Raw genomic sequence first — 12,520 nt, 5'->3', positions numbered from 1 at the left:
TCAGAGTATAAGTCTTTCACCTCCTTGGTTAAGTTTATTCCTAGATACTTTGAAATTTAGATTTTAAAGGTTTTTAAGAGTTATAGATGTTTCTTTTATAGAAAAAAATCTCTATAAACATTCACCCAAATGAAGTAATCTAATGTGTCTTTTATTTCTACAGTTTTCACTGAACTTTAAAGGAAAACTTACTGAGCTGCTGGCAGCTGTTGAACATCTAGAACTAGATCAGAGATGCAAACTCCATCATCACCACAATCTTTATAGAAAGGGATCTACAAAAAAGGAAAAATAATCCCAGAAATTTACTCTTGAGTTAAGAAAGCAAATTGTGGAAGAACACATATAGTATTACTCCATTTACATAAAGTTCAAAACCATGCAAAACTAAACAATGTTTTAGGAATATATACATGTTTAGCAACATCAGAAAGAAAAGCATTGATAAATGCAAAATTCAAGATGATGATTTGCTTTAGGGGAACAAGATAAAAGTGGGTATGATGGGGTGGGGAGTGATACAGAGAATTTCAGAGGTATTGGTACCATTTTATTTTTTTTAAGTGGGTGGTGAGCACAAGGTGTTCACTTTATTGTTATTTATTTCTTCAACAAACATTTATTGAGCACCTGTGGTGGGCCAAACACTGCTCAAGGTGCTGGGAATAGAGCAGGGAACAAGGAAAACAAAAATCCCTGCCTTCATGGAAATTACATGCTGGTAAACTTTACATATAAGTAACTGTATTTCAATTAGAAAATTAACAACTTAAAAGCTATGTCCTAAGTATCCTTCAAACACTAAGGCAGTGACTGTGAAACTTTGTCAGCTAGTCTGAATTCCAAGAAGGGCAAACCACACTTACACTGAAGACCTTGACTGTCTCAGAGTAGGCCTCAAGGGCAGGGTTAGTGCCAGGGTTTTCCAGACTGATGTTCACACACAGATCCAGAGAGCTAACAACATCAGAGGGCTCCTAAACACACACATGCACAGAGTCAATTAATTAGGGCACGGCAGCTTCAAAACAAGAAAACAACCACAAATGTGTTCATGATTAAGGACACAGTCTACTCTCAATCATGCAGAATAGCTCTGTTTTGAATTTTCAAGGGTCTTGCTTCTTCACTTCTGTTCTAAGTCTGCTCTTAGCCTCTCCACTTCTAAGAGACTTAAAAACCTGGGCTCAGTAAAAATTTGAAGCAATAAGTTCTTAGTTAAGCTCATCAGTAATCTCATTATTTATACACAAGTAATTATCAATATTTAGATGAGATGTCCAGTTTTAAATGCTCAGAAGACCCCTCTGTCATTACCAAGCTCTGGGGCTGTTGGCCATGTTCTTCCAATTCCTATTGCCAAGACTTACGGAGTCCTTAGGTGTCCTGACCAAATCTCTGGAAGAGAATATTAGGACCTACAAGGGAAAGAAGTGCCCAGGGTTGGCTGTCAGGAATGGACAAGGGGGCTCCCTTCCTTAGAACCTATAGTCTACAAAACCAGATAAAGTGTTTCCCACACTTCAAACCAAGCTCCCCAACTTCTGGCCTAGCTGACTGTTAGTGGCTGAACTGCTCTTTGCACATTGAAGATGATGCACGTATCACTCCACAGACATTAAAACCAACACTGTCCAGCTACAAGTACGACATTTCCTCTTTGTCTTTAGTAAAAACAGTGGAGGATTTGCAGTGTTCCAGGAGGCCTGGGCCGCTTCCGATTTTTGAGGTTTCCTGTCTATTGAAAAATGAAAATAATGCTAAAACAGAGTTGCAAATGCCATCTAGCATTCTTCTTCAAGAAAGAACAATGTCTGTACAATGGTAAGCACTAAAAATGAAGTCTGCATTTTCCTAGAAGTGGTGTCTTTATTATCTCTTAGTTCATTCACAGGCAGGACTTACTCCTATCTTGAGCCCTTTTGGAGGGGCCTGACCACTACAATGGCTTCCTGACTACAAGGAAATGTGTCCTCGGCTGGCTGTAGGGTTGGCACATAGGATGGACTTTGGTATTGATAGCAAATGTGGTGTGTTACGTGGAACACCTGTGGTCTTAGCTGACCACAATAACATCTCGTAAAAACTTCACCAATATACATGTCAGAGAACAGGAGATATATCTATATACACACATACATACATACACCACAGCCTGGCTGTCTTCATTCCCCCACAATGGATTACACATTTAATTTGATCCACCACTTAGCACAAGGGTAAGAGAAAATGGAATCTGGCTTTTAGTCCTTTAAAGAAGCTGTATAATTGGCACATTAACAACAACAAAAAAGTCCAGGCCTTCACAAAGAAGAACGCTTCAACTTGAATATAAATAACTCAACTGATTTTAGTCCATCCGACCATTAACTTTGTTTTCCCAACTCTTATACTTAGCATTTCTTGAGATGTTATCTCTGTACCATCCATCTACATCAGAAGTATTTGGGGATGCCCCTTAGACCTACGCATTCCTTGGACCTTCAAACCCAAATTTCTGGTGGTGGGGTTCCAGAATATCCATTTTATAAAAGTTTCCTAGGGCTTCCCTGGTGGCACAGTGGTTGAGAGTCCGCCTGCCGATGCAGGGGACACGGGTTCGTGCCCCGGTCCGGGAAGATCCCACATGCTGCGGAGCGGCTGGGCCCGTGAGCCATGGCCGCTGAGTCTGTGCATCCGGAGCCTGTGCTCCGCAACGGGAGAGGCCACAACAGTGAGAGGCCCACGTACCGCAAAAAAAAAAAAAAAGTTTCCTGAGTAAATTACACTTTCAAATACCATTACATGGTTTCTAGGGGGAACTATTCATGTAATTTATAAAATAGATTTTCTTTTAGTTTTCTCCTGAGAAGCACTTTTCCTACTTGGGAGAGTTTCAAAATCCATGTGAACTGTAGTAATTATGGCATAAGATTATAGCCAATAATTTTTACCTCATAATCTACCATCCTTCACCTATATCAATTTAATCCAATAATGGAAAGGACAATTAGAATTGTCCTTTTCAGTCGTTTAAAAATAAAATTTCTCCTCATATGAAAATGTCAACATAAAATTTATTGTCAACTAAAAGTTCTTCCTGTTAAACAGTTAAGAAAGCACTGTCCTTGATTTCTTTAAGAATCTTATTTTCAGCCCTTTTACTTGCAATCCCAAATAAAATTTAATGCAACTAACTTACACAATAATAGAATGTGACCATATATACTAGTATAAAGGAAATACACTCCTGTTCATAGGTAAGAAAAGCATTAACTAGAAGAACAAGCATTTATCTAACCCATAAGCTTCCATTTTAGGCTTTCGCCATTCATTAGTCTTTAAGAAGAAATGAGATGAAAGGGATGACTGAGGCCTCACCTGTATGTGGATGACGTACTCAGAGCAACTCTCTGCTTGACTTACTATCATGGTCTTCTGCAAGCACCTTTCATTATTTTCTTTAAATAATCCCCTGGAGGTTACTCTGGGTGAATATTGGTCTGCATCAATTGTGATGTTATATACAATGGCTGTAATAAAAGTCATAAAGAAATGTTATTACAAATAAACTTCTAAGGAAAAAGCATCCCTGTTTTATCGTGTCTTACTGGGTAAAGTCTTTGACTTCAAGAAAACAAAAACCAGTCTTTCTATTGATGGCCTGTGAACCATGGATGGCCTATGATATTTGTAATTCTAGTTCTGGTATGATGTGTCAATACGTGACTATGGATGCAAAGAAATGTGATTCAAAGAAACATGGCTTGATGCAGTGGAAGGAAAAGTAGATTCGCCCCCAGGAAATCTACTGAATGAAGTTGGTCAAATTACTTCCTCAAATACCGGTTTCATTGTCCATAAAGTGGTGACGTGAAAAGGAAAGGAACTGTTGAGTGCCTACAATTGAACACATTCTTATATGTTATCTTATACAAGTTTTACAATAAACCTGGAACAGGGATATTATTATCCTATTTTTCAGATTATGAGCAGAATATGATCCTATTTTTCAAAATAATTCACCTCAGTTCATACAGCTAGGGCATGGTCAGAAATAAAGTTTGGGTAATTTTGAAATCAGATCCCATGTTCCTGCTGTTTCTATGCAGTTTTGAGGATTCACTGTTATTTGAGGATGAAGTTAGATACTCTAAGGGGACATGTATAGTGCCTGGCATATTCTAGATGCCTACTTGGGGAAAGGCATGTAACACTGCAGTAACAAGTTTTGAATCAGACGGATGCTTTGAATCCTAATCCCACCATTTACGAGCTTTAGGCAATTTGCTTAACCTCTTTGAACCTCCATTTCCTCACCTATCAAACAGAGATAATAATACTATCCTAGGGAAATGGAAATGAGAAATGTGATAAAAATTGAGGTCAGTAGCCAATGTCCAAACTATCAGAACCTTCAATAAAGTCTGCTGGCTACATGTCCAAAACTGAGAGAGAAGATCTGATACTATTAATAGCATCAAATGCCTTATTTGGGAGTACTCTGTCTTATTACTTCCACTATTTTAAAGGTTGAATATACTTCCAAAAGCATTCTATGTGTTACCTTTCAAATATCTGTTAGAAGTGATGTATAATTTTTCTTGCTCCGATGACTTAATGAGGTTAACAAAGATAAAACACAAAGGAATCAAGAACTAAAAATAAATGGTGAAAATAAAGCAAAGGACAAGTTATGCTGGGGAAGTGACTGTGGCTAGGACAAAGTTAGTAGGTGTGGTAATTATACTGTTTTATTTTTTTTCCAGCAGCTTGGTAAAAATGATACATAGTCACGTAGGCAATATAATAATCCTTCTAATGTTATTAGCTTTAAACTGGAGTGTGTACCTGACGCAATAAATAATAGAAGCCACACGCTTTATAAATTCACTTTTCAAAGTCACAGAGTTGGGATTCCTGTCTTACATACTATTATTGCCAGGTAATTAAGTGACAAATGATCATGACTGTGTGGACCTAAGGCATTAAGAAGAAGGATTCAAAGGGAAAGATGCCCAGTAGCAGGAGACCCTAGACAGTGAGTGGAAGGGAATGAAATTCTCGAAGCAAAACGCCCTTTTTGAGTGTGTGGCAACAGAAGAGGTGAAGTACAGTCAAAAATTGGGAGGAAGGGCTTCCCTGGTGGCGCAGTAGTTGAGAGTCCGCCTGCCGATGCAGGGGACATGGGTTCGTGCCCCGGTCCAGGAAGATCCCACATGCCGCAGAGCAGCTGGGTCCGTGAGCCATGGCCGCTGAGCCTGCGCGTCCGGAGACTGTGCTCCGCAACGGGAGAAGCCACAACAGTGAGAGGCCCACGTACCGCAAAAAATAAAAACAAACAAACAAACAAAAAATTGGGAGGAAGATACATGAGACAAATCCATGCTTCAGGGCCAGGAGAGGTGACCTACCAGTCTTTTCTGCCAACTAATAGATTTTCCAAATTTATCTTTTATATTTAATGTTTTATTCTCCCAGATTCATTGAAATATCATTGACATATAACATTGTGTAAGTTTAAGGTATACAACATAGCGATTTTATATATTGCAAAATAATTACCACGATAAAGTGAGTTAACATACCCATCACTTCAAACAATTACAATTTTTTTGTGTGTGGCGAGAACTTTTAAACTCTCTCAGCAACTTTCAAATATACAATACAGTATTGTTAATGAAAATCACGATGCTCTACGTTCCATCTAGCCACTTCATGTTTATACAGTAATGGTTTTTGACTCAACTATCACGGCTACTGAGATGGACGTGCTACAAGGCAGGTCTGTGAGATGTGCTACTCAGAGTTGGGTCTGTGTTTGAACACCTGAAAGGAAAAATTCCAGATGAATATGAAAAGCAGGAAATATGGAAAGCGTGCCAAGATGTGAATCTAACTTTTTTTGTTCGTAAGCTACTTATTTCTTGGTATGAATCGTGACAAATAACCTACCTCTTATGTTTTTACCCTTTAAGCTAGTTTATTTGTTCACCACCTAATGAAATAGCTGTAGGAACTACGGGTTTCTAAATTTTAGAGCCAAAAATCTGATGAAGGGGGATTAGGACCCATGAAACAGTAGCAAATGAAAGAAGGTAGTGTTGGATCAAGTGCTAAATCAATGGCTACGTATTGAGGGAGCTGAGACAATTGGAGCAGGAGAGATGGAGGTGAGATGCAGTGGTTACAAAGACGTCAGAGAACTTGTGGGACCTCAGTCAGGCCCTGGAAAATGACTGGACCCATCCAGGGAGAGAAAACAACAGCTTCTGCTGACATCTGCACACAGCCTTCCCTACTCTCTCCTGCTGACAGGACATGCTTCAGACTTGCACTCACTTCTTTGGATTATTTAGAAAATGTAAAACATTGGGCACAAATTATATATTGTTTTATACTTTCTCATTATTTCATGCTTATTAAATTTTTAAGAATAGGAATATTTGATCCTTGTACTGAACACACTCTATCGAGATCATGGCAAAGCCAACATACAGTGTACTCATTTCATACGGGCTTGAGCTCAGTGTAATCTGTGCGTGCCCATGGCTTTCAGTTAGGAAGGTGTGGGTAAGAGAGACTTAAAGGACAGATTGGGAGAGCCTATGATTATGTCATTGAAATTATGACCTTCAGCAGCAGAATGTTATGTTCTAGAGATGACGGACGAAGGTCTAAACAAACCTTCCATGCCAAATTAACCGTTCTCAGGCACCTCAAATATGTGGCAATTCAAATGTCTGCAAGACCCTTATTTCTTTCGGTTTCCAAATCCAAAGTGTGGGTTATGTTCAGGACTAAAACTCTATAAGCAAACCTATCTGTTGTATAGATTATTTCAGGTTTACTCACCCACTTGATTGTTTTGCTTAGCAGGTCTAAACTTGGCGCTGAAACAGAGTTTAAGGTTTATCTCAGCGTTCTTGTTGAGCAAAGTGATTTTTTCTGGTGTGAATGAAGCAACTACAGATACATCAGCAATACTCTGTGACCTGAAAGACATAAATGTTAAAAAAGTTATTCTCAGGAAGTTACCCAGAAAAACCAGTCTTAGCACCTTATAGGAATGTGACCAAAAAACGGCATTAACCTAGCTTAACTGATCCCCTCAATAAACTGATTTGACTCCATGTGTCTTGACTTTTTAGAAGAATCAAATTCACCTTCAAAGAAAAGAGTTTGGCCACCATGGACTATCTAAAAAGGGAATGTCATAATATAGTAAGTATACAGCCTACCAAGCGTGAGGCCAACCAAGGTGGCTACAGGGTGATGTTCACTGAAAGGTATGATTTCTTACAAAATTGTTTACAAATCAGCCATATACTTATGTGTAATCATACCTTGTATTACTTTAATGCTACTTTTAACTGATTTTAACTGATTTTATTCAGTAAATATATTTTCTTTTTTTCAAAGTCTTAAATATTATCCTTGAGTTTTATTTTTTCCACATGAAGTTTTCATTAAAATGATGCACTAAGGGACTTCCCTGGTGGTCCGGTGGTTAAGAGTCCATACTTCCACTGCAGGGGACATGGGTTCGATCCCTGGTTGGGGAACTAAGATCCCACATGCCGCGCACAGTGCAGCCAAAAAAAAAACCAATGCTGCGCTGAAAACAATGCATTTCATCCTTTAAAAGCACAAGTGAGATACTGTAAATAGCTTCATTGAACTCAATGTAATTTACTCAATAGGTAATTTTTTTTCTGTTCTTGATGTATTTGGACATTTAAAAAAGCACATTTTTCAGCAGACATGAATGGATAATTGAACTATATTTTCTTGGGGACTCTTGATCAAATTCTCTATTTCTTTTTGATTCCAGTCCTTCGCCAGCCCAATGTATTTACTTTTGTCCTTGACTCACATGAACCTTGAATCCCTTATTGTTCCCCACATGCTCTTAAACTCCTCCTGAGGTCAACGAGAGGTCAGCTAAACCTAAATAATGGCTTCTTGTTTATGACCAATAATTGTAAAAGACACCTTTTAACCACATGAGAAGTTGCACTTTACTTGTGTGGTCTCAGTGTTCAGTATTTTTAGAGCATTCTCATGAGAATTCTTTTCTGCAAGCTGAGGTAAGGCTATTTGGAAGGTAGTAATCAGAAATATCCTGAACACCATTTCAAGACCTTTGTCTTTTCATTGTACTTTTCCTGCTCACTATATAGAGAAGAGAAACTTGATTCTAATGTTAAGCAAATATTTTTTTCCTCCCACCAGGAAAAACATATTCCTTCCTCTATGCAAACTATGACATATAAATGCCTTAGAGTCTTATATAACGCATGTGACGTTTCAATAATACTGGCACAGCAATCTTCTCTACTTAGCAGCCCATTTGTTCGGTAGCTAATTTGTGTCTGTCTCTCACTGACTCACCAGAGCTGAATGACCTGTCCAAAGGCACCAACAGACACATCAGTGATGGAATCCCCATTTAAATCTCCATAGCCATCCAGGGATCTCCCGAAGTACTGGAGGTGGCTCCTAAAGGCGCCATCAGACCCCAAGATTTTCTAAAAGAGCAAGTTTGAGACGAAATCATAGTGCATGACGACTGAAACAGAAAAAAGGCAGCATCGACATTGCCCTGGTATGTTTTTTTTTAAATTTTATACTTTAGATTTATTACAAGAATAATCATACTTTTAAAATTTATTTATTTACTTATTTTTAACATCTTTATTGGAGTATAATTGCTTTACAATGTTGTGTGTGTTTGTGCTTTATAACAAAGTGAATCAGCTATACGTACCCATATATCCCCATATCCCTTCCCTCTTGCGTCTCCCTCCCTCCCACTCTCCCTATCCCACCCATCTAGGTGGTCACAAACCACCGAGCTGATCTCCCTGTGCTATGTGGCTGCTTCCCTCTAGTTATCTATTTTACGTTTGGTAGTGTATATATGTCCATGCCACTCTCTCACTTTGTCCCAGCTTACCCTTCCCCCTCCCCATGTCCTCGAGTCCATTCTCTGCTTCTGTGTCTTTGTTCCTGTCCTGCCCCTAGGTTCTTCAGAACCATTTTTTAGATTCCATATATATGTGTTAGCATACGGTATTTGGTATGTTCTTTATATGGCCGTTTCTCAGGTTGTTTTATTCTCCACAGAATTCCATTGACTTTTCAATCACATCTTATCTGATTATCATTCTTGCAGCCACATTTTCTTCAAAGAAATAGCATGAATCTCTCACATAAAATAACAAAGCAGTGAAAGATCAGTGGACTGGGAAGGAGCTGATGCAAGTTTGGGTCCTGACTCTTCTCCTCACTCACTTCCTTCAGGTCTTTATTCAAAAGCTGCCTTCTCAGTGAGGCTTTCTTGGTCACCCACTCAAATACCTGATATCTCCCAGCCCTGAAAATTTATTCCCTATTTTAGTTTTTTAAAATTCCTTATCATTTATTATTATCTGGATTATTTTATCTTATTTATCTCATTTTCCCCGTCTCCTCCACAAAAATGGAAGATCTACAAAGAGCACAATTTTGTCTGTCCAGTACTTTGCAGCATTCCCAGAGACTTATCAGCACTTGACACACAGCAGAGGTTCACCAAGCATCTGATGAACGAGTGCATGAAGTTATAAAACAAGAGGGGTGGATTGGATGGTCCGCACGATACTCTCTAGCTCTAAAGGAATGATACTCACATGTAAATAATCACCACGAAACTGGATTACCTGGGAATACCTCAGGCGAATGGTGCCCTCACGACCATTGTAGATGTACACAGCTCCAGAGTTCTGATTTTCCAAAGGTGAACCAACGATCACATCATTAAAGCCATCCATATTGATGTCTGAAAGAGCTGCAATCGCTGAACCAAACCGAGCATTTTCAGCACCCTCGGGGCCTTCCAGAAATTGGTGCCAATTCAAAACGCCCTTGCAAAGGGGAAAGGGGACAATTAAAGCAAACCTTACGTTAACATATACACACTACTATATATAAAATAGATAACCAACAAGGACCTACTGTATGGCACAGGGAATTATACTCAATATTTTGTAATAACCTAAAAGGGAAAAGCATCTGAAAAAGAATATATCTATATCTGTTTATATATGTATAACTGAATCACTGTGCTGAACTGAAACTAACATGACATTGTAAATCAACTATACTTCAATTAAAAAAAGAGAAAAACTTACAATTTTTATAATTAAAATTCACAGCAAATGATGCCCAAACCAATTTGCAAACCGTTAAAAATGGATAGGATTTTAAACCTAGAATTCAAAATTCTCTATTTATGATGAGACATACAAAATATTTTTTTAGCAAGTAAGGTCATAGGCAATCGATCTGCTCATAAAGCAAGGTGAAAGGAAGCAACTCTCTTTACTGTGGCTGCACAACCTACATAAAAGTGTCCATTTCTTTGTCTTTTTTCCCCCTTAGTATTAGAATCCTCACTCATCTGTTTCCAAATTTTTTGATTTAAAAATTTTCTGGTAAAAATCTACTAATCTCTTCAATAAAATTAAGGTAGAGACAAAATAAAACACAGTATCTTAATTTAGTCCTTATTTAAAAACTACTGAACAACAGAGGCATAATTATAATGGCACAGAAAGTGAAAAATGAGGTTGTTAATATCCCATTATAAGACACACTGAATAATTCTGCCAAAGAAAAGACATTTTCTTGTGAAAGACACAGTCGTGTGGTTTTTTTCCTTCAGATTTTGAAATCAAGAATGGAAATATTTCATGACCTCATAAGAAAGCAATGCTTCTCACCCATGAAACTGGGTCAGTGTTGATTCCTTCTCCTCTATAATAACCTTATGGAAATCAATTTGTTGCTGAGTCTGGTAAAATACTGGAAGATCTTCTCACCTTCAACAATTAATGATAATTCAGACTGACTAGCAAGAAACATTTAAGAAATTGGGGATTTGTTAAATTTCCAAACTAGTAGATATGCTCTTCCCTTATTAAATACTCAATTGCACATTCTTTATATGCTTTAAAGTTGTTTTAACTGCTTCTGATAAAGGGCTAACTCTTACATTAATTTAAATAAATAAGGTAGGACAAACTATCACAACAGATAAATATAATATTTACTATATTAATATTAGCTTCTCTTTTTCCATCCTTTCTGTATCTGGTCATCTAATTTTCTAGGTCAACCTGTGCCTTTAATTTTGGTTTTCTTTCAGGTTTCACTAAGTTCTCTATACTTATGTGCATGGATTTAGAGAGTTCAGTCTGCAAGTTGGAAAAACTGGGCTTTTCCATGTTAGAGTATGCTTAGTTTTATGTGCAAGAACTGGAATTTCCAAGACTTGGATATATACCTAAATGTTACACTAAGCAATGGAATTTCCTGACAAACTACTGTAGAAAGCATCCAGGAATATATGGAGGTTTCTAAAGTGCCTGGTAAAATTTGTACTTACCACTGTAAAATATTAACAAGGTAGCTTTGCCCTGTTATTGATATACCTTTATAGCAAAGTAGAATAATTGAATGGGATACTTGGGAAATACTCAGATGTTTGTGCGCGCGCATGTGTGTGTGTGTGTGTATTTCAAAAAGCAGTGTGCATTTATAATGACTTTATTTGTAAAGAGAATATGTATTCAAAGACCTCGTGGAAAATGGCAGGGCACTATAAGTTAAGCTCTAAGTTATGATTATCAATGTGATTTTTAACACTATAACTTAATGGTGACATCCTCAAAATGATGAAATATAAACCATACTCTAGGACTTCCCTGGTGGCTCAGCAATTAAGAATCCGCCTGCCAATGCAGGGGCACAGGTTCGATTCCTGGCCCGGGAAGATCCCACATGCCTCGGAGCAACCAAGCCCGTGTGCCACAACTACTGAGCCTGTGCTCTACAGCCTGTGGGCCACAACTACTGAAGCCCACACACCTAGAGCCCGTGCTCCACAACAAGAGAAGCCACCGTAACGAGAAGCCCGTGCACCACAACGAAGAGTAGCCCCCGCTCGCCGCAACTAGAGAAAGCCCGTGAGCAGCAACCAACGCAGCCCCAAATAAATAAATTTATCAATAAACAAACCATACTCTATATGAAAATTATCATTCAATAATAAATTTTCTTAATTCTGCAAGAATGTAGATTAACTTTTATCTACCAATACTAAAGCAAATCAAACAAAGTCAGTTTAATAATTTTTTCTTTTTTACCTTTGTGATAGTAAACAGGTAGACTCTTCCTTCCTCTTTCTTTAGGTCATTCATGTACATTGGCGCACCTACCAAGAGCACATCTGTAATGGTGTCTTTGTCCACATCGACTGCACACAGCACACTACCAAAATAGGAGCCAATCTGGAGTAACAAAGCATACCGGCCTTAGGATTCCTATACTCCTAGTATCACGTTGAACTTCTGTGTACTCACTCAACAAGCAAAACTCGAGCATTCGTTGCCTGCGAGGTGCTAGGTACCTAAAGATGGATAACATAGCCCCTCCTCTCCGGTTGTATCACAATCTAACATTTGGTTCTTAGACCTCAGGGTGCACAAAAAACACC

General features: G+C 38.3%; 1 protein-coding gene across 1 annotated transcript in view; it reads right to left on the bottom strand.

Annotated features, from left to right (window-relative positions):
* ITGA2 (integrin subunit alpha 2) overlaps nucleotides 1-12,520 on the bottom strand; it is a gene marked incomplete at both ends in the record, with an annotated part of 103,571 nt that overhangs the window by 20,866 nt on the left and 70,185 nt on the right. Inside the window, 7 exons of the mRNA XM_082652420.1 lie at nucleotides 193-275; nucleotides 867-977; nucleotides 3,361-3,512; nucleotides 6,835-6,974; nucleotides 8,374-8,510; nucleotides 9,684-9,887; nucleotides 12,171-12,314. Of these exons, the coding sequence (XP_082508546.1) occupies nucleotides 193-275; nucleotides 867-977; nucleotides 3,361-3,512; nucleotides 6,835-6,974; nucleotides 8,374-8,510; nucleotides 9,684-9,887; nucleotides 12,171-12,314 (971 nt within the window). The remainder of the gene's footprint in view (nucleotides 1-192; nucleotides 276-866; nucleotides 978-3,360; nucleotides 3,513-6,834; nucleotides 6,975-8,373; nucleotides 8,511-9,683; nucleotides 9,888-12,170; nucleotides 12,315-12,520) is intronic.

The sequence above is a fragment of the Grampus griseus genome (genome assembly GCF_964374135.1).
Source record: "Grampus griseus genome assembly, chromosome: 3".
NCBI lineage: Eukaryota > Metazoa > Chordata > Mammalia > Artiodactyla > Delphinidae > Grampus > Grampus griseus.
Note: the sequence above shows the minus strand (reverse complement) of the source record. Positions and strands in the feature narration are given on the sequence as shown.